The sequence below is a fragment of the Oryctolagus cuniculus genome, chromosome 12, assembly GCF_051225735.1.
Source record: "Oryctolagus cuniculus isolate XC-2025 breed Fujian yellow rabbit chromosome 12, ASM5122573v1, whole genome shotgun sequence".
Classification (NCBI taxonomy): Eukaryota; Metazoa; Chordata; class Mammalia; order Lagomorpha; family Leporidae; genus Oryctolagus; species Oryctolagus cuniculus.
In genome coordinates this window covers 103,688,803-103,710,469 of record NC_142878.1, presented here as the reverse complement: position 1 = coordinate 103,710,469, position 21,667 = coordinate 103,688,803, and the positions used below count along the sequence as shown (strand labels likewise).

The window sequence follows — 21,667 nt, the reverse complement described above, 5'->3', positions numbered from 1 at the left end:
ACACAGCACACAAGCCAGAAGCAGGGTTCCCTGGAAGGCAGTGGGTGCAGAGGCTTGGGTCAGCCTGGGCGCCTCAGAGGAAGAAGGACCCTGAATGGCAATGGCGGGGAGTTTGGTTTCGGTGTTGAATCCATCTCAGCGATTGCATTAGAGTGTCTCCTGGGGCATTTTTACAAAATCACGTTGGCGGCCGGCGCCGCGGCTCACTAGGCTAATCCTCCGCCTAGCGGCGCCGGCACACCGGGTTCTAGTCCCGGTCGGGGCACCGGATTCTGTCCCGGTTGCCCCTCTTCCAGGCCAGCCCTCTGCTGTGGTCAGGGAGTGCAGTGGAGGATGGCCCAGGTGCTTGGGCCCTGCACCCCATGGGAGACCAGGAAAAGCACCTGGCTCCTGGCTCCTGCCATCGGATCAGCGCGGTGCGCCGGCCGCAGCGCGCCGACCGCGGCGGCCATTGGAGGGTGAACCAACGGCAAAGGAAGACCTTTCTCTCTGTCTCTCTCTCTCACTGTCCACTCTGCCTGTCAAAAAAAAAAAAAAAAAAAATCACGTTGGCATTAGGGTGCAGAGGGATTTAAGGGAGAAAAGATAGGGGGAAGGGGAATTGGGAAAGGACTATAACTATCCCATCTTCAAGAGCTTTATTAAGATGTAACTCACATACACAATTCAGCCATATAAAGGTGTTACATTGTGTTTAGATGACTTACAGAATTGTCAGCCATCACTGCTGTCTGATGTTCGAATATTTCCATTGCCCCTGCAGGAAACCTCCCACCCCCAGCAGTCTGACCTCACACCCCGACCTGTGCTGCATCCCTAATTATTCACTAGCCCACTTTCTGGCTCTACAGATTTTCCTGTTCTGGACATATTTTCTTTTGTTCTGGACATTTAATATCAATCAAGTCACATGGAATGTGGTCATTTGTAGCTGGCTTCTTTCACTTAGCTTAATGCTTTCCAGTGAACCACGCATTAGAATTGCATTCCTTTCGATTTCCAAAATTTCCAATTGCATGAAAGTGCCGCATTTTGTTCATCTGTTTGTCGGGTAGTAGACACGTGGGTTGTATTTTACGAATAATGCTGCTTTGAGGGCATTTGACAAGGATCCACATGCGCGGACGCCTTCGTTTCTCTCGAGTGTATACCTAGGTGTGGAACTGCTGTATAGTGTCATAAACACTGCCTGTTCTCCCAAGCAGTCGCGCCCTTTTCCCATCTCCACCATCCGTATCTGGGGCTCCCAGCTCTCCCAAACCTGCCTGGGTTAGTGGGTGTGACCACAGCCGTCCCTGGGGGGGTCTGAAGCGGCCTGCGTTGCCTTTCCTTGCTGGCTCGTCATGTTGCACTTGCATGGGCTTCTAGGACTCTTCTGTCTCTTCAGGTGCTTTGCTGATTTTTAAAAATTGGGTGATGTGTCTTGTTATTATTGAGTTACAAGTATTCTCTACACAGTCTAGACACCAAGGTCCCTATCAAATATACAACTTCCAAATATTTCGCCAACCCTGCAGATTGATTTTTCGTTTCTTTGATGGCGTCACAAAAGTTTCAGATTGTAATGAAACCCACATTCCTATTATTTCTTTTGTCAGCTGTGCTTTTATTGTTGTATCTAAGTTTCTCTAACCCAGGGGCATGGAGATTGCACCTCCATTTTCTTTGAAGGGCTTGAAAGTTTTAGCTCTTACCAGTAGACCTGTGATAAGGTTTAATGACTTCTTCTGTTTAACGAAAAAAGTGTGATGGGGCTGGCGCTGTGGCATAGCAGGTGAAGCCGCAGGCTGCAGTGCAAGCATCCCATATGGGCGCTGGTTTGAGACCCAGCTGCTCCACTTCTAATCCAGCTCTCTGCTGTGGCCTGGAAAAGCAGTGGAGGACGGCCCAAGTCCTTGGGCCCCTGCATCTACATGGGAGACCTGGAGGAAGCTCCTGGCTCCTGGCTTCGGATCGGCGCAGCTCTGGCCATTGTAGCCTTCTGGGGAGTGAACCAGCAGATGGAAGACCTCTCTCTCTCTCTCTACCTCTACCTCTACCTCTCCTTCTCTGTGTAACTCTTTCAAATAAATAAATCTTAAAAAAAAGAGTGAGACAGGAATCCACATTCATTCTTTTGTAGGTAAATATCCATTTATCACAGCACCATCTATTAAAATATTCTTTTCTAAATCTTTTTTAAAAAAAGATTTATTTTATTTATTTGAAAGACAGAGTTACAGAGAGAGGCAGAGACACACACAGAGAGAGAGAGAGAGAGAGAGAGGTCTTTCATCAGCTGGTTCATTCCCCAAATGGCTGCAATGGCTGGAGCTGAGCCAATTCAAACCCAGGAGCCAGGAGCTTCCTCTGGGTCTCCCACATGGGTGCAGGGGCCCAAGACTTGGGCCGTCCTCTGCTGCTTTCATAGGCGCATCAACAGGGAGCTGGATTGGAAGTGAAGCAGCTGGGACTTGAACTGGCACCCAAATGGGATGCCGGTGCTGCAAGCCAGGGCTCTAACCTGCTGTTCCATAGCGCCGGCCCCGAAAAATATTTTCTAAAAACAGCTTTGCCTGATATCCGCCCTTCCCCCAACATTGGCCATTGTAACAGTCCACTCTGTAAGGAATACTGGAAGCCCCAGCAGAGACACTGAGAGAGGATGTGTTAGGGAAGTCTGACAAAGTGGACCAGAGGGGCTTGGGGACTGTCCAGGCAGGGACTGAGAGGCGGGAGGATGTGAGGAGGACCCCAGGGATCCTGTCCCCCACCTCCCCCTCTGCAGCAGGAGGCGGGCAGCCACGTGGTCCCACATGACCTGTGGCCGTCCCAGAGCCCATCTGCTTGGCCTTCTCTTTATCCCCCTGACTTAGAGATCAAAGCGATGGCTTGATCAGCTCAACCACAGGAAGCAAGCCCCAGTGAGGACGGTCGGATCGGATTTTGTGGTTCCCCTCGGGCAGAGCATCTCAGTGCACAGAGCAAACAGAGACGTTTGTGTTGCTGAGAGCGGGTTCCACACACACTGGAATCTTCAGGGTTCTGTCGCTAACTCCAGCAGGGCCAGCCAGCGGGTCTGCGTACAAAGCAAGCTCCCCTCACAGAGCAATGGAACTTTCCAGCCCCGGGGGAGTTTAGATGCTGGAAACATCTTGCCTGCAGGACCCACTGCCCCAGAATTTTGCAGGTAAATGCAGATGAGGCTGCCCAGCTGGCGACGGGGCGCCTCACTCACAGAGCTGATCCCCAGGGCTGCGGGCTCGGAGGAGAACAAGGGGACGTGTGTTCAGAGGTGACTGTGCCAGTGGCATGGCCTCGCTGACAACCCTGCAGCTTCGAGGGCAGCCCTTTGTGTTCCGTTCTGCGTGTGCCCTGTGCAAACGTCCCAGCCCCAGAGGCTGCTCCAGATGGGAGACCAACTCCACCCATCAGTTGTCTTTGGTCTGATTATGAAATAATCAGGCTCACTACTGAAAATATGGAAACTATAAAAAGATACATGAAAAGCCACACCCACAACCCCATCACCCAAGCACACTCTTGCTTATCTATGGGAGCGGGATTTGGAGTTTCTCATCTACTGCCATCTCCTCCGAATCGGAATAGCTCCTAGGACGGAGTGTTTGATAAATGTTTGTTGAATGCATGAGTGTTAGTATTTTGGCCTATTTATTTCCAGTCCTTTCTCTTTGTAAGCTTCTTCACAGTTTGCATTTCTCATGCACTTCTGGAGGTGCCCTCGAGGTGAGGCGTGAAATCTGTTTTTAATCTACCAACACAAACGTGCCTATGCCACGAAGATCTTCTGTTAACACTACTTTTAAAGACGCCAAGTATTCCACATCTCGTGTATTCCTTACTTATTTACTTTCATGTTAATACATAGTTTGGGGGAAATACATGTTTCAAAGGCACTTCGGGAGTGAGGCTTGCCCTTGGACGGGTAGACCAGCTGGCTGCTTCACCGAGCTCCTCTGTCTTCTGTGGACCTAGAAGAGTTGCTGAAACCACCGTCCATGGCTTCCCTCCCCTGTCTCACTGGGCTGTACACAGGAGTGGAGACCGTGCCAGAGGGAAGTCTTGAAATTAGAATCAGAGCATGATCTCGTCCGACCATTGCAATTGAGAAATACTTTTTGGATATTATATTGTATGAAGCAATGAATTCAAAGAACTAGTCATGATGCTAAATCCTGGAAATACATCTCCAGAGTCCAACAGAAGTCAGTCACCTTCTGCGTAACCCTGACTTGCCTTTTCACTCCCCGGACTAGCCTGTTACAGAGCGTTCTATTCGAGTTAACATAGCGCCATCTGTCGCTGAAGAGAAAAATGAGTGCCTGGAATTCCCCCTGTGGAGTTATCTGATTGGAAACACCTTAGAGGAGAATTACATGGGGATTGATGTGTGGTTTCCTGCAGGGTCTCCTTGCCCGCACTAGATACACTCTGCCTCCACGTGGGTACCCAGCACACTTTATTAGCTCCTCCACCTGTTAGAGACTTCTGGCAAAACTCACAAGGATTGTACAAATAGGGAACCATGAATGTCAGAACAGGAAACCACGGAAAAGGGCCAACCACATTCTGGAACCCATGAGAACTTTCTGCTGACGCGGCGCAGGTGAGGTGCGGTTGAGGGAAGGCTCATTAGCCCACGGTCAACCACACAGGGCGGAGAAGCTAGGGAAGCACCCGCAGCAGATGCCCACGACTGCTGTTTAATACACGGCATCTACACCCAAATTTCCAAATTGCTAGTATAAAAGAAGGAGCAAGACTGGCCTTGTGGCTTAGCGGATAAAGCCGCTGCCTGCAGTGCCGGAATCCCATATGGGTGCTGGTTCGAGACCTGGCTGCTCCACTTCTGATCCAGCTCTCTGCTGTGGCCTTGGAAAGCAGTGGAAGACGGCCCAAGTCCCTGGGCCGCTGCACCCGTGTGGGAGACTGGAGGAAGCTCCTGGCTCCTGACTTTGGATCTGCACAGCTCTGGCCATTGCAGCCAATCAGGGAACGAACCAGTGGATGGAAGACCTCTCTCTCTCTCTCTCTCTGCCTCTCCTTCTCTCTCTGTGTAACTCTTTCAAATAAATAAATCTTATAAAAAAAAAAATGAGTGAAGTTGACTGACATGACAGAGTAGAAAAAGAACTAAGAGAACCAGAAGCAAATTTGTCTTGGCGATACTGATTTTTTAAAGGCCTAAATGAAATCTTTGCAGATAGAAATCCGCAGAATAATATTCTCAAGGATCCACGGATGGTTCCATATTTTAAAATCTGTTTACCCAACATTCATTCAACAGTGCTTGTGGGAGGGGCTGCTGTGTCCCCGAACAGGGTAACTGATTCATCAGCTCCTCGCGCTCACGCGTCCCTGGCTCCCTGCTCACGTCCCTCTCCAGGTCTCCCCTTCACTGTCACTGTGGCGCTCTGAGATCAGCTCGCATCTCCACCGGTTTGCTTCTTGTGGCTGCTCAGCTCCCCAAGGCTGATGTCCTCGTCTGTCTTGTTCACGTCTGCAGCCCCAGTGTGCAGCCCAGAACCTGACACCTATTAGCCAACTTACGCATTCAGTATTTTGGACATCAGTTAAAAGTCTATGTAATATCGGCTGGCGCCGTGGCTCACTAGGCTAATCCTCCGCCTGCGGCGCCAGCACACCAGGTTCTAGTCCCGGTCGGGGTGCCGGATTCTGTCCCTGTTGCTCCTCTTCCAGGCCAGCTTTCTGCTGTGGCCAGGGAGTGCAGTGGAGGATGGCCCAAGTGCTTGGGCCCTGCACCCCATGGGAGACCAGGAGAAGCACCTGGCTCCTGCCTTTGGATCAGCGCGGTGCGCCAGCCGCAGCGTGCTGGCCGCGGCGGCCATTGGAGGGTGAACCAAAGGCAAAGGAAGACCTTTCTCTCTGTCTCTCTCTCTCTCACTGTCCATTCATTCCATATTTCCCTCAATGAATATGGGGCAGGCGTTTGGTGCAGTGTAAAGACATCATTTGTGACATCCACATCCCATGCTGCTGTGCCTGGGTTCAAGTCCAGGCTCCAACTTCCTGCTGATGTGTCCCCTGGGAGGCAGCAGGGGATGACTCAAGTCGCCGGGTCCCTGCCACCCATGTGTGAGACCTGGATTCTTTGCTTCCCAGTATTTGAGGAGTGAACCAGTAGATGGAAGCTCTTTGTCTTTCTCTTTACCTTGCAAATAAGTCAAATAAAGAAATAAAGATGGGATGATGAATGCATGTCTATGAATGAATGGATACCAGGGGCCCTAAGCCCCTGACCTTATAGTCCCTCCAGTTTAAGGGAGACAGACAATTCAACAAGGCATTCCACAGCCAGGACCAAAACCCCACCCGACGACGTGTGTATCTCTATTCTAAGTTGCTGAATGAAAGACGGGAATTGTTTTACAGGAATCCTCTGCAACTTCCTCTCGTGGAAAGCCAGGAAAACCAGAGGCACAGAGTAACTTCCTGTTCCCTAAGGCCTGCCACCACAGGACACGCAGCAACTCAACGAGTGAGTGTCTCCCAATGCGTGGGGCGCAGCTGCTCCCTGATTCCAGGAACCTCAGGGATGGGGGGAGACTCGGGGGAGGGCATCTCTTCTAAACTAGTTGGGCTGACCCAAGCTGGTGGCCTACTGGCCACCCTGGGCACATTCTTCATTGTATGCCTGTCTTGGTCCACTAGGGGGCGCTGTATTGGCCATCAGGGCTCTCGTGGTCAACTCCTGTGACTGAGCTCCAAGTGCCAAGCGTGGACCACCTGGGCCTGGAGGCTGAGAGACAGGTCTTACTTCTGCTGTGACTTCTACTCCCTCTGCTCCTGAATAATTCGCTCTCTCTCTCTCTCTCGGGTACCTCGCCCACCCACACCTCATCTGTAACATGACTGGGGGGAGTCTAGAAGACCTCATGATGCGTGGGTATGGCACGTCAAATAGCACAAGGCCAGAAAAGTGTGAAGAATGCGGAAAAGCATTAAGAAATTAAAATCACGCCAAGCCATAAAGGTGGGGGAAAGTGTGTTACACGTTTCGCTGTAGAAATACACATAGGCTAGCGCTAGCCAACTCCCCAGTAGATATTTATGCTCTTCTGCATTTTTTACAAGCATCAGCAATGCCACCAAGTCTGTTCGCAAACTTCCTGTGTGCCTGAGATGATTCCTTTGGAGAAATACACATCCACAGACTCCATCAGCCACAGACAGAAAAAATCATCGTGTCTGAACTGAACACACACAGGCAGGCTGTTTTCCTGTTATGATTTCCCCTCAAACAACACAGCCTAACAATGATACACATGGCACTTATATTGTTTTAGGTATAATAAGCGACCTAGCCATTATATAAAGCTTATGAAAGGATTGCATGGGTTATATGCAAATACTATGCCATTTTATATAACGGCCTTGAGACTTTGCCACCCACACAACACCCGGGGTGACTGTGCAAAAGGCAGTGGGCTGGTGCCTGGTTCAGAGATCCTGCTTGGGAACCAAGGCTCTTGGATTTGGATCCTGCTTCTGGAACTAGTCATCTGTGTGACCTCGAGCAAGTCCCTGCAAAATCTCTAAGCCTTATGTTATTCCGTTGGAGATAATTTCAGGGGCCGGCATTGAGGCACAGTGGGTTAAGCTGCTGCCTGCAGTGCCACCAACCCATGTGGGCTGTGGTTCGAGTCCCAGCTGCTCCACTTCTGATCCAGCTCCCTGCTTTGGCCTGGGAAAGCAGCAGAAGATGGCATAAGTCCTTGGGCTCCTGTACCCGGGTGGGAGACCTGGAAGAAGCTCCTGGCTCCTGGCTTCAGACTGGCTCAGCTCTGGCTGTTGCAGCCATTTGGGGAGTGAACCAGTGAATGGAAGACCTCTCTCTGTCTCTCAGACGGAGAGGTCTGTAATTCTCTTTCTCAAATAAATAATCTTAAAAAAAAGTAAAAGAAGAAAAAAAGATAATTGACACTTTCCATGAACTTTTTGAAGCTCCCTGGTATCCAGAATTGTCATTTGTTGGTCTTCTGCCTCTTGCTAACTGGGACATTTGTGTGTGTGTGTGTGTGTGTGTGTGTAATTTTTGCAGTGATTTGAAAGATTTATTCAATTTTTATTTTCACTTCTGGTTTCCTTTAAGTTTAACTCAGCTAACTAAAAATCAGGCTTAGTCAATTAACTAATACATTACATGTCCCAGATTTCCACTTTATGAAAGATGAGCCGCTTAGGGGATGTTATTCAACTCTGGTCCCTCTTCTTAATGTTTCTTCCATCTCATAATTCAATTTAATCTTGGCTATTACATAATCATCAAACATGATTTTGTTCCTCTTTCAAAAATCATGTTGGCCTTTGAATGGGATTTTTAACCATATTTTCAGTTAACACACTCGGTGCTGTAGGATAAACCAGCTTGATGGGGGAGGCGGAGCCACTAGTGATTGTCAGGGAGAGCGGGTTAGGGGGCTCCGGGCAGCTGGAACTCTGCACACTGACTGTGTCCTGACTTTGGCCCCCATCCTGGGCCCCTGCAGATTTGCACCTGCAGTGGGACCAGCAGCCACCAGTAGCCTGTGGGTGACCTGGGTCGGGGACATGTGGGGCTGCCTGTGGCCGAGCTCCGTGCCCTGAGCGCTCCTTGCCCTGAGCTTGCTCTATGAACCATGCCCGGCTGGCAGCCTCTTGGCTCCTTACTTCCTCCTCTGGACCCCAACTGAGCCCTGGCACACTGCTTCCCATCACGGCTTCCCTGTGCTGCTGCAGGCAAAGAGGGGGACCCTGGGACCCTGGATCCTCTCGTGAGGTGCTTGTAACCCCCCTGAGCCTCCACGTCCTCTCTGATAAAGTGAAGAGTGAAGTCCAGCAGCCCCCAACCAGAGGACCAAGCATGAGCCGGCTGGCTCCCCCCGGGAGCCCTCTGTCCATCTGTCAGGAGGCACAGCATCTGTCTGCTTATAATTCACCCCTCAATGCTAAGAGGCGCAGGGGATTTAGATCCAGCCTCCAACTTCTCTTCCCAACCCCACTCTGTGACCCTCTGCCCTCTATTTCCCACGTGTGCCTGTGCCTTCCCCTTCCTCTTCCTGTGGGTCTGCCCAGGAGCAATGGATCTGTGTAAATCATGCAGGGCCTCCTACTGCCAGTCAAGAGCGCTCCCGTCCCTACCTCACCCCGTCCTTTTCCTCGGCCCCCTGTGGGGCCTCCCAGGGATGCTGGTCCTTGCCTATTTTCTTCTCAACCTACCCTGGCCTGGGCCTTTCTCTCTTAAGCCTATACCCTAACTTTAAGTCATTCCCATCCTGAAAATAAAAGCAAACCAAAGGGGCCTGCACTGTGGGTATAGGGAATTAAGCTACCACCTGCAGTGCCACCATCCCATATGGGTGCTGATTCCAGTCTCAGATGCTCCACTTCCAATCCAGCTCCCTGATAATGCATCTGGAAAATGGCCCAAGAACTTGGGCCCCTGCCACCTATGTGGGAGACCTGGATGGAGTTCCTGGCTCCTGGCTTCAGCTGGTTGTGGCCATTTGGGAAGTGAACCAGCGGAGGGAAGATCCCTTTCTCTCTCTCTCTCTCTCTCTCTCTGTCACTCTACCTTTTAAATAAATAAATCTTTTTTTTTTTTTTTTTTAAAGCAGGGCCAGTGTTATGACATTGCAGGTTAAGCCTCTATCGTGTGGGGCACCAGCATCCTAAATGGGCACTGGTTTGAGTCCCGGCTTCTCCACTTCTGATCTAGCTCCCTGATAATACCCCTGAGAAAGCAGTGGGAGATGGCCCAAGTGCTTGGGTCCTTGTGCCTATGTGGGAGAAGAAGCTCTTGGCTCCTGGCTTCGAGTCAGCCCAGCTCCAGCTGTTGCAGCCATTTGGGGAGTGAACCATCAGATAGAAGATTCTCTCTCTCTGCCTCTGCCCCTCTGTAACTCTGCCTTTCAAATAATTAAATCTTTTTTTTTTAAAAAGATTTTATTTATTTCCTTGAGAGATAGAATTATAGACAGAGAGAGGGAGAGATGCAGAGAGAGCACTTGGGCCATCTTCCCCCCTGCTTTCCCAGGCCATCGGCAGAGAGCTAGAGGGGAAGAGGAGCAGCTGGGACATAAACCAGCACCCACACTGGATGCTGGCGCTGCAGGCAGAGGCTTGGCCCACTATATCACTGTGATGGCTCCACTGAATCTTAAAAAAAAAATCAAAGCAAACTGAAAACTCTGCCCCATCCTGTGTCCCTTCTGAACTGTGGCCAATCTCACTTTTCCTCTGGAAAAATCCTGTGCCCTCACCCAGCTCAGGAATACTAGCGAAACCGGATCCCTTTCCAGCCTGATCCACTGGCCTGGGTGGCTCTTGAACACTTGAAATGTGGCCCAGGCAAATGGAGAGCCCTACAAGTAGGCAGAAGACGCACTGATGCAGAAACAGCCCAGAAACAGGAAGTAGGTCTCATTGGTGGCAATCGAGGGATAATTTGTGCGTTGAAAGGACAATAGTTTAGATACACAAGGGGTCTTTGAGAAGTTCATGAACAATGGGTACTAGGAAAAAACTATGCATGAAGTATTTTTGCACTTGAATAAACTTACCTTTGAGATTTTTTTTTTATTGAAAGGCAGAGTGACAGAGAGAAGGAGAACCAGAAAGAAAGGAGAGATCTTCTGTCCACTGGTTCATTCCCCCAAATGATCTCAGTGGCCAGGAATGGGCCAGGCTGAAGACCCATCTGGGTCTCCCATATGGGTGCTGGGGCCCAACTACTTGGGCCATCTTCTACTGCTTTCCCAGTTGCATTAGCAGGAAGCTGGATCAGAAGTGGAGCCGCTGGGACTCCAATGTGCACTCTGATACCTGACGCTGGTCATGCAAGTGGCAGGCCTAGCCCACCATGCCATAATGCTGGCTCCCAAATGAACTTATCTTTAATTCAGTTTCTCCACTAAGTTTTTAAAGTACTTTTGTATTAAGCTGGAAAAAAATCATCTCACCTGTTTCTCTTCCCTTTTCTGAAAATGCAGCGAGTAGGCACGTCTCAATGACACTTGTGGCTAGCGCATGCCAGGTGGGATGTGCTGCTCTAGACAGCTGTCAGTCAGGTCAGATCATCCCTGGAAGTGCCCCCAGCTGCTGCGATGGTGGAGGCGAGCCCCCGGCTGGGTGGAAGAAAAAACTCTGGGTTCCCTCAAAGAAAAAGCCAATTTCTTTGCATTTCCTTAGATCTCCAAAGAATCAGAGTTGTGTGTTTGGGGGTGTGTGTGTGTGTGTATGTGTGTTTGCGTGTGAACCCATGTGCAGAAGAGGCAGCCAGAGAGAGCCCCTTCCTCCCCATCCACATGCAGTCTCCTCCTGCGCACCCTCTGTGTGGCACCTGTTCTGGGACTTTGTGCTGTCCTTGTGTTCACTGTAGTTAAAAACTCCCTTGCAGCCGGCATTCAATGTGACGTGGCATCCTGTGAGAACTAGGCACCCTGCTCAACCTGTTGGACACACAGCCACCTCTTACTGAGCCTGCAGCACAGCAGGCATGGATGGAGAGAGAGGATAACCTGTCCATGCCCCTCTGTGGCCACTTCTGCCTGCATGGGCAGTGGGTGCTTCGTGCCCACCCCGGCACCAGGCTCACGCAGGGGCATTAGGCTGGGGTGGATCTCGGTTTCCCCTGAGCTTTGTGTTTTGAGAGCCCTGGTGATTTCTTCCTGTTCTTCCTCTCGGTTTAGGTGTTAATCCCTACTGCACTGGAGACATTGATTTTCCCACGACCAAGAAATCTGCAGCATTGGCAGACCGGCAGCCTTATTCTCTGTGTAGTAACAGGAAGTCCCTCTCGCAGCAACTGGACTGTCCAGCAGCAAAGGCCACGGTAAGAAAGAAGGCAAGAAAGGGGAAGACACCTCCTTGTCCTGCTAACCCACGTAGCTGGACAGTGGGTCTGGCCACCACGTTAAGAACAGGCAGCTATCGAGCGCCCCCTTGTGCCGGTCACTTGCAACTGTAGCCACTTAACAGGCTCTAGGGCTGAGAACTTCGAAAAGTTCATGGCAAAATGAAGTCAAAAGTGAAGTCTGCTTTTTATTGAAAAACAAAACAAAACAAAAAAACAGGAAATCCGTGGATATTTGGGAAAAAAATTTTCCCAATACATATTTGCCATGAACTTTTTGAAGACCCCCTACTTGCAGAGAATACACCATAAACACAGACCCTAAACGGAGACTTTACCTGCACAATAACCTGACAGGTAGACAAAGCCAGTGGGGCTCAGACAAGTTAAGGAATCCATGTGAGCTCACGCCGCTGGTAAGGAACAGGCAGGGAGTGGGAGCCGGATCTTTATGTCTCCAAGCTTGTGTTCCAGCCCCTATGGTGCAGTGACCCGCATTGACTCCCTGTCTCCAACCAGCTTAGAAAGGGGTGTGTTGCCAGGCTTGTTCTACAGGGGGAAAACTGAGCCTTGGTGAGGTGAGTGACTATCTGAGCTCGTGCACCTTAAAACCTAAGGGTGAATCCACCACCAGCAACGTCCTCATCCATTTTGGTGCCGATTGAGTCCTGGCTGCTCCACTTCCCATCCAGCTCCCTGCTAATGGCCCAGAAAAGCAAGAGAAGATGGCACAAGTCCCTGGGCCCCTGCCACCCAGGTGGGAGATCCCAGATGGATGCTGGCTCCTGGCTTCAGACTGGCACTCCCCAGAATGTTGCAACCATTTAGGGAGTGAGTCAGTGGGTGGAAGATCCCCCAAAGCCCCCTATCTCTCTTCTCTCTTGCCCTTTCTGTCCCTAACTCTGCCTTTCATAGATATTCAAAGACAAGAATGTGAGGCACTAGAATTTGGATCAAGCCCTATGGGGCTCCTCAGACCACACCCTTCCCCCTACCTGGCATCAGCTTGCGGGCTGTGAGCCAAGCAGATACAAAGCAGAGGGTCCCTTTGTCTCGTCACCCCACCTGCCATTGACACTCCCTCCCATGGTTTCTTTCCAAATGCCTCAGGCAGCCATTTGTCACCGCACAGCGCCCTCTGTCTGTAACATCCCAATTAGCAACCCCAGCAGCCTACAAATGCCTTCCTGACACTCCCTTTGTCCGGATGCTCTTCTGAGCCCTGCAGCCGTGCAGCCCTCACATTTATCCAGATGCCCTGCGGGAGGCGTCTGACCCTCCCTTACGTGGCTGACCCAACCCAAGATCGCTTACGCCAGTGTCCTATCCCCCCCAGCAATCAAGAGCTCTCCAAGCGCAGGCTCCCCGCTCACGTGTTGTTTGATGTGCCACCTGGTACATGGAGGACGCTCAGCACAGTTCTGTTCTCTCTTCCTGTCCCCTCCTGAGTCGCTGTGCATGTTATTTGCAAACTGGGAATGAGGTTTCCCAGTGTCATAAACAGATGGCTTCCGCAGTGACACTCTGAGCCGAGAGCTTGCCCAGTCCTGGCTTTTCTGCATATCAAGGCCTGCGGCAGAGCACAGGGGAACACTGTAGCATCTTCTGAAGCCAGCACTGGGCAACTAGGGCTTGGGGTGGTGGGGGCGGCTGGCCTCCTGAACACAGCTTACAGAGGGCATGCTTGGCAGCTCGCTTCTGAGCCTTGGCTTTCGCCTTTGACTAGGGGGACTCATTCTGGGAGCAGCATGGTCTGCGAACGTCACTTTAAGGAGCCCTGGTGGGCTTTGTGCTGCTGGCCAGTGGAAAGATCGAGGCCAGCCAAGCTGGCTCCAGGTCCACCAACTCCACTGCTCCCCACCTGCATCCTACCAACCGTGTGCTGGTCTGGACACTGCGGAGCCCTGGGAGAGAGGGGCTCTGGCTGTCTCCGTGGCTGGCTGGGCTTTCCTCCTTCTGGGGGAGCTGTGAGCTGTTCCCCTGTGTTGCTCAGCCGTTGCCACCCTGGCTGTTCTTTGCAGGGCACGTCACGACCAACGCGGTCACTGAGCACGGCCCAGCTTGTACAGCCGTCTGGGGGTCTCCAGGCTTCGGTCATCTCCAATGTTGTGCTGATGAAGGGCCAGGCGAAGGTAAGAAAGCACCATGGCCCACAGGAGGACCCAGAATGGTATCATTGTGTTGGGGGAAGGGTAGAGAGCCACTGTTGGACAGAAGCAAATGCAAGCGAGCTCGGTCTTGCAATTCAGAACCCGCTGAGTCTCAAGCGACATTCATTCTATGAAGCAGACCAGGTGACACTTTTCAAACAGAGGTGCCTACTGCATACCGACTGCCTTTCAAAGCTCATTCCTTCATTCATTCCTGGCGTGCAGTTTTCCAGAGTTTACCGTTACCTGATACGCAAATCAAAACCATCGGCGCAGGTTTCCGAGTCCTGGTTTCACCTCTACCATTCAGCTGTTGCCATAAGACAGCATGGACCCAAATATCAAATTTTTAAAAAATATGGATCTGGCCTTGTGGCATAGCAGGTTAAGCTGCCGTTTGCAATGCCTGCATCCCATATCGGCGCTGGTCCATGTCCTGGCTGCTGCATTTCCAATCCAGCTCCCTGCTGATGGTCTGGGAAAATCAGCAGAGGATGGCCCAAGTGTTTGGGCCCCTGCCACCCAGGTGGGAGAGACCCAGATAAAGCTCCTGGCTTCAGCCTGGCTCAAAACTGGTTGTTGCAGCCATCTGGAGAATGAGCCAGTGGGTAGAAGCGCTCCTCCTGTGTGGGGTTGACATTCAAATGAAAATAACTGAGACAGACACAGCAGGTTGTCTGAGTAGCCTAAGCCACCCAGGTGCAGACGTAAGGAAAGGCTGGATTCTCTAACCCGCCTGCTATAACCTCAGTGGTGCGAGGGACAGCTCTCGTTACTACCTAGTGCCTTTCGAGAGGAGAAGCGTCCAACCACACACCTGCTTTCGTGTTCCTTCTCTCTCCTGGGAGTGCGGTAGGGAGGGAAAAAGAGAAGACGATGCGGGAGTGGCCGGGATGCAGGTCTCTCTGATTGCAAGGAAGTCGCTAACTCTCCCAGACAGTCCTCACTTTCTGATTTCCGAATCACAATGCTTTTGCCCCTTGAATTTAGGAAGAAGCACTTGAAAACAAAACAAAACACTGACGTTCAGGTTTTTTGCACTGCTCAAGAGAGACTAACATGGGAAAGAGCAGCCAAACTCATGCAAGGATGACCCAGCGTGGTTTGAATTCTCCCGGTGTGTGTGTGAAATGGACATTCAGTAACCACTGTTGGTGGGGAACAGGGAGAGCGTAGGATGAGTAGGAAACTTGGAGCCCAGGAATGGGGAGACCTCCCCCCACCCACCTGATGTGCCTATGTGCCCAAGACCTGGTTATTAACAGGGGCACCAGGTGGGGGTGAGGTTGGGGTTGAGTCAGAAGGAGGCATTAGAACCGGAAACATCAGCAGGTGCCTGAGGTCAAGTCAAAGTCGAATCACACAGTCCACCAGCTCCCAGATCCCAGACGCTGTGCTACGGGGTCTGCCTGGGGAACAGAAGCCCTGTTGTGGTCCCCTTTTATTGAGGTGGGGACCAGAGTCCGGGAGGTTACAGGACTCGCTCTGGGGCACTTGGTCAGCGGACAGCTGACCCAATGTGGTGATCCCAGACTGCCTGGGCCCTGGGCCCTGTTCTTAACCACTATGCCACCCTGCCTCTCCAGGATGGGTGAGAAGTAGCATCTGGAGGGCTTATTTCAGGAAGGAGCTGGTGGCTCGAGGAGGAGCCCTGGGGCCGCTGCTCGCCCACGCCCTGCCTAAGCTGGTGCTCCTCCTGCTGACCATTCGTCTCTCCCATCCCGGCACATGGGTCATGTTCACGGGGCTCAGAGCTGTTCACCTGGCCCCGCCGGTGCTGATACCGTGGCAGCCCTCACTTGAAGCGGGGGAGGGGGAGTCTGTCCTGGTTCCTACCTGGCACACACACCAGAGGCAGGAGGAAATTTCCCAGAATTATCAATCGGAGGGAGGAGAGAGCCAGGGCACTCATCTCCAGCCAGCCTCCTCCCAACCTCCAGACTACATGGCCCAGGCTGACTTTCATGTCACTGCTCTCCCACTCCTCTGTCTGGCCCAGAGACCCACAGCACAAAGGGTCACTTCTCTCCTCCCCGATTGCTCCGTTCCAGGCTGGGACAATCCTCACTCCCCCTGTTCCTCTTCCTTCCCCAGGGCCTGGGCTTCAGCATCGTCGGGGGGCAGGACAGCATCTATGGCCCCATTGGGATTTACGTCAAAACCATCTTTGCTGGAGGAGCCGCTGCTGCCGACGGACGGTTACAAGAAGGTTGGTTTTGCAACCCTCGCCAGACCATGGTAGGGAAGTCAAATGCAAGATCTGGCACAGTTAGACCAGAGCCAGGGGTGCACAGTGTCATCTGGGGCTTTCAGAAGACGGCTTGCTGGGACCTGGGGTTCAGATGTAGACTCTGGAGCCCGCCAATGTTCGGAAAGTAGCTGAAGTTATGGAGCGCGTGGAGACAGGAAGCAGAGGGGCCAGGCTGGCTGCTGGGGCACCAGCTGAATTAAGAGGCAGGCTGAGCACAGGAGCCCAGGAGAGCAGGGGAGAGAGGTGGGCTCAGAATCCAGAGTGTGCTGTCTGCTGGCTTCCTGTCTTTCGTGTTTGGACATGGGTAGGGTAGGGCTTAAGGCCCCCAGGAAGGAGGGCAGTTGTGTTTTGTTTTATGCCCTGGATGCCAAACTGCCCCCAAGTCAAGCTTCATTATTTTTCTTGGGTACTTGTCTCAAGTATTAGTGATATAGTAACCACAAGACACTTAAATTATATATATGATGTGATGTAATATGATTTAATGATATAATAAACACAAAACACTCAGCTTCCTCCTAATTCTAGCCTCCAATCACTGGCCCAATGGCATCTCATAGCTTAGAAAGTAAAGCTTGCGCTCTTAAGTTCTTTGGAGGGGGGGATGCATGAGCTGTAACAGAAGTTTGGTGCATGGGCTGAGGCTACTGATGTCTCAGATCTGTTCCCCTTCCAAAGAATGATTGATTTGGCGAAACTCAGGACAGTCAGTTTCCACCAGATGTAGCCAAATAAGGAAGAGACACAAGTCTGTGGGAAGTGCCTATCACGAAGAAACGATGCATAGATTTAAAAATGCTTTGGCACCAAAACAAACTTACCTTTGAGTCGCATTTCCCACAAACCATTGAGTCCTTGTGTATTCTGGAGGGTGCGAGGCCGGGCTACGTGCCCCGTGAAGATGGATGTTCTAACAAGGGGAAGTTCAGCCCTTTGTGCACTTTAGAGTAGACATTCCGAAATGTTTTCTTTGTCTGGCTTTTCTTGAGCACACACTTGATTCTAATTTGATGATTCTCTGAACATGTCAGTTTTCACTCCCAGACTTCCAGTTTCACAAGGACAAGGGCTGGGTCCTTTCATTTCTCAGTTTGGTCCCAGTGACCCACTGGCGTGAGCAGGTTCCAATGCCCTCCCTGCCCTGCCTGCACCCGCTATTTCCAGCACACACACACACACACACACAGGCTGGGTAAAAGAGGACATTCAAACCCAAAAAGAAATGTACATGCCCAGCCGCCAGAAAACACAGAAACAAAATCTAAGTGTGACAAACTCAGGAGGCCTGGAACTGCTGACTGTTTGTAGACCCACGGGGACAGGCGCTAGGATACGAGTGCCACCTAGAGACAGGGACAGGGTTTGGGTCCACATGAGGCTCTGAGAAGCTGCATGAAGCCTTGATACCAGAGGGGCAGCCCCTTGTGGAAGGCTAATGGGCAGGGAAGCCACAGGGAAACTCAGCTTTGTCCATCGCTCCTGATGCAAGTGAATCCCAAGGCCCGTCTCACATACGAGCGTGCAGGCCTCCTTTGTAGTCCTTGTAGGGCACACAGATCCCCAAGCGTAGAGGTGAATGCAGAAGCTAGTCCCAACCCCCGAAATTCTTGTGGTGGCTTGGGAAGGAAACAGAAGCAAATGGCAGTGACCTAAGTCTTAGGGGAATCCTACAGCAGGATAGAATACTCTGAAAAATAATTTCACAATAAGAAACAAGTATTGGGGCCAACATTGTGGTACAACAGGTTAAGCAGCCTCCTGCAATGCCAGCATCCCATATGGGCATTTGTTTGAGTCCAGGCTGCTCCCCTTGCAATCCAGCTCCCTGCTAATGCACCTGGGAAAGCAGCAGAAGATGGCCCAAGTGCTTGGGATCCTGTACCCACCTGGGAGACCTGAAAGAAGCTCCTGGCCCCTAGCTTCAGGTTGGCCCAGCCCTAGGCTGTTGCAGCTAATGGGGAGTGAACCAGCAGAGGAAAGATCTCTGTCTGTCTGTCTGTCTGCTTGTCTCTTTCTCTCTCTGTAACTCTGCCTTTCAAATATATAAATAAATCTAATTTTAAAAACTCAGCAATGGGCTAAACAGCAGATTAGATGCAGCTGTAAGGAGAATTAGTGAAGTAGAAATTATCCAGCAGTGCACACAGAGAGAGAAGAAAAAAATTAGCATTAAAGGGTCATGGCGAGTAGGTTGGAAAGGTCTGAAATGTCTAATGGAAATTTGAGAGAATCTAGTGAGAGGAGAAAGGCGATAGACAACAGAGACTGTGGCTCAGAATTTCCTGGGGTTGATTCAAGACACAAAGCACAAAGAGCTTCCTTCCATCCTGGCACATTGCAGCGAGACTGCAGAATATCAGAATCACAGAGAAAAAAAAATGGAGGCAACCAGAGAAAAAGGATGGGTTATCTACAATGGAATATAATCCCAATGGAGAAGCCACTGTGAAAATACTGCTCACAGCCGGCGCCGCGGCTCACTAGGCTAATCCTCCACCTGCGGTGCTGGCACACCGGGTTCTAGTCCTGGTCGGGCACCAGATTCTGTCCCGGTTGCCCCTCTTCCACGCCAGCTCTCTGCTGTGGCCAGGGAGTGCAGTGGAGGATGGCCCAAGTGCTTGGGCCCTGCACCCCATGGGAGACCAGGAGAAGCACCTGGCTCCTGGCTTCGGATCAGCAGCGCGCCGGCCGTGGCGGCCATTGGAGGGTGAACCAACAGAGGGAAGACCTTTCTCTCTGTCTCTCTCTCTCACTGTCCACTCTGCCTGTCAAAAAAAAAAAAAAAAAGAAGAAGAAGAAGAAGAAAGAAAGAAAGAAAGAAAGAAAGAAAGAACGAAAGAAAGAAAGAAAGAAAAATACTGCCCGCATATGAGCTGCCCAGCACACGCTGAATACACAGAAGATGCTCCCTGTGTGTGTTCCACAGATGGAGTGGGGGAGAATGGGCTTTCATCCACACAAGAATTCGTTTCTGGTGTACAGTTTGGGAAGAAAGGACTTGGAGCCCAAAAACCTGCACCGTGACCCCCTTTACCATATCATTCGGGACTTCTCCACATTCAGTTTCCTCCACATCTGTAAAATGAAGCCTGCATCGCATCCTAGGAGGGTCACATGAGCCCCATCCAGGAGCGCTGTGTAGACTTCCCCAGAACTGGCCCTGGGGAGGTATCGTCTGACAGGCCCCAGTCCTGGTCCCCAGGGAGTGACTTCCGCAGGTCACTGATTATCAGCCTTTGTGACGAGCTCTGTGACAGTTGTAGGTACTGGGTTCCAGGAGCACACAAAGCAGCTAAGGGAAGCCTGGCCTGGAAGATTAAGAAGGAGCAGGCAAAGAAGGTAGGAGAGTAGACACTGGGCTGCAGAGACCACTGTGGAAGGTGCAGGTCGCATTGCATCAGGAAATGATACTTGATGAGACCCCAGGTTAGGGGCGGGGGTAGGAGGCAGGAGGCATGGAGGTGAAGCAAGGAGGGGGACAGGAACCAGGTGAGGCCAGGCCTTGATCTTGTCCTGGAAGGTAGGAGGTGCCAGAGGAGGCCACCGTGTCTGCCCTGCTTGCTTCCTGGGGGAGCCAGTGCGCACCCCCCACATCTGTGCAGTGGGGAAGAGTAGAGTCCAAGGTTACTGGATGTCCCTCGATTGGGCACCGCTCTTCTTAGCCACAACTTTCTGTCTCTCAACAGGTGATGAAATTGTGGAACTCAACGGGGAGTCCATGGCTGGGCTGACGCACCAGGATGCCTTGCAGAAGTTCAAGGTGAGTTTCTTATCAGCATCGCCCAATCTCCAGGGCCTTCAGGCTCAGGAACCACGCCCCCAGCATCATCTTCTTGTACCCAAACCTGTGAATTCAAAAGCATGAAACCCTGTCCATGGGAAAGCTGGCTGATGTTCAGTGTTAAACCTGTACTCAGACAACAACAGTGCAGGGGCCGGCATTTTGGCACAACACGTTAAGCTGCCGTCTGTGAAACCGGCATCCAACATGAGCTGTCCTTGAAGTCCTGGCTGCAACCGCCAGGGCTGGGTCAGGCGGGAGCCAGGATGCAGGAACTTCATCCTGGTCTCGCACGTGGATAGCAGGGACTAAGTCCTTGGGCCATTTTCCGCTGCTTTCTCTGGTGCCTTAGCGGGGAGCTGGATCAGAAGTGGAGCACCAGGGACTTGGACTGGCACTCAGATGTGGGGTACCCGTATCACAACTGGTGGCTTTAACCCATTAAGCCCCAACACCTGCTCCTCCATGAGTGCTCTAAAGACTTTTCCTATACGTGGGCTTCAAAATGTTTTGTACCAAAACAGACTGAGGTTTTAATTCCATTTCCCGCCAGAGTACTCTTGTATATATCATAGGTCTAAAATATACATCCATTCATTCTCTCTCTCTCTCTCCCCCCCTCCCCCACTTTCCTTCCAGCAAGCCAAAAAGGGGCTCCTCACCCTCACCGTGAGGACCCGCCTGACGGTGCCGCCCGCGGTGTGCAGCCAGCTCTCCCCGCCGCTGAGCCGCTCCCTGAGCTCCAGCACCTGTGTTGCCAAGGACAGCGGCGGCTTTGCCCTGGACAGCCCCGCGGCCCCTGGCAGCAGCACCATCAAACCCAACTACAGAATCATGGTGGAGGTGTCTCTGAAGAAAGGTCTAGCTGTGGGCGGGGTCTCCTGGGCAGGGCAGGGCAGTGTCATTTATTTGCTGGTTTACAGCGATGGCTGGGCTGGGCTGGGCCTGGCTGGGCAGCGAAGCCCTGTCCGGTTTGCTTATTATAGAAGTTTATAGAAGTTCAGGATAGCCCATTCACACCCAGTCAGTGTAGTCAAGGTGCAGTCCAGGTCTCCCATGTGGGTGGCAGGGACCCAAGTACTTAATTTGTCACCAGCTGCCTCCCAAGTGGCATATTGGGCAGGAAGATGGAATCGGGAATGGAGAGTTGGGATTTGAACCCAGGCACTCTGATATGGAATGTGGGTAGTATCCTTTTTTTTATTTTTAAGATTTATTTACTTATTTGAAAGGCAGAGTTACAGAGAGGCAGAGGCGGGGGGGGGGGAGGTCCTCTGTCCAATGGTTCACTCCCAAAATGTCTGCAATGGCCAGCACTGTGCTGATCTGAGGCCAGGAGCTTCTTCCGGGTCTCCCACATGGGTGCAGGGGCCCAAGCACTTGGGCCATCCTCTGCTGCTTTCCCAGGCCATAGGAGAGAGCTGGATCAGAAGAGGAGCACCCGGGACTCGAACCAGCGCCCATATGGGATGCTGGCACTGCAGGTGCCCACTTTACCCACTATGCCACAGCGCTGGCCCCATGGATAGTGTCTTAACAGCTCTGCTAAATGCCTGCCACTGTTTTCATGTGTTGGATCTCTGCATTTCATCCCTCACCAAGTCTCCCTTCCACACGTGCTCTGCACACAC

At 51.7% G+C, this 21,667-nt stretch overlaps 1 protein-coding gene across 8 annotated transcripts in view; it reads left to right on the top strand.

Moving 5' to 3' along the window:
- IL16 (interleukin 16) overlaps positions 1-21,667 on the top strand; it is a 129,777-nt gene that overhangs the window by 79,866 nt on the left and 28,244 nt on the right. For all 8 annotated transcript variants that reach the window (XR_016217648.1, XM_008275284.5, XM_089309523.1 and 5 more), the window contains 6 exons: positions 6,394-6,499; positions 11,691-11,833; positions 13,876-13,986; positions 16,099-16,213; positions 19,942-20,015; positions 20,676-20,895. Coding sequence is in view for 7 of the 8 variants with exons in the window: in XM_008275284.5 (XP_008273506.4) it covers positions 6,394-6,499; positions 11,691-11,833; positions 13,876-13,986; positions 16,099-16,213; positions 19,942-20,015; positions 20,676-20,895 (769 nt within the window). In the remaining variant the exon portion in view is untranslated. The remainder of the gene's footprint in view (positions 1-6,393; positions 6,500-11,690; positions 11,834-13,875; positions 13,987-16,098; positions 16,214-19,941; positions 20,016-20,675; positions 20,896-21,667) is intronic.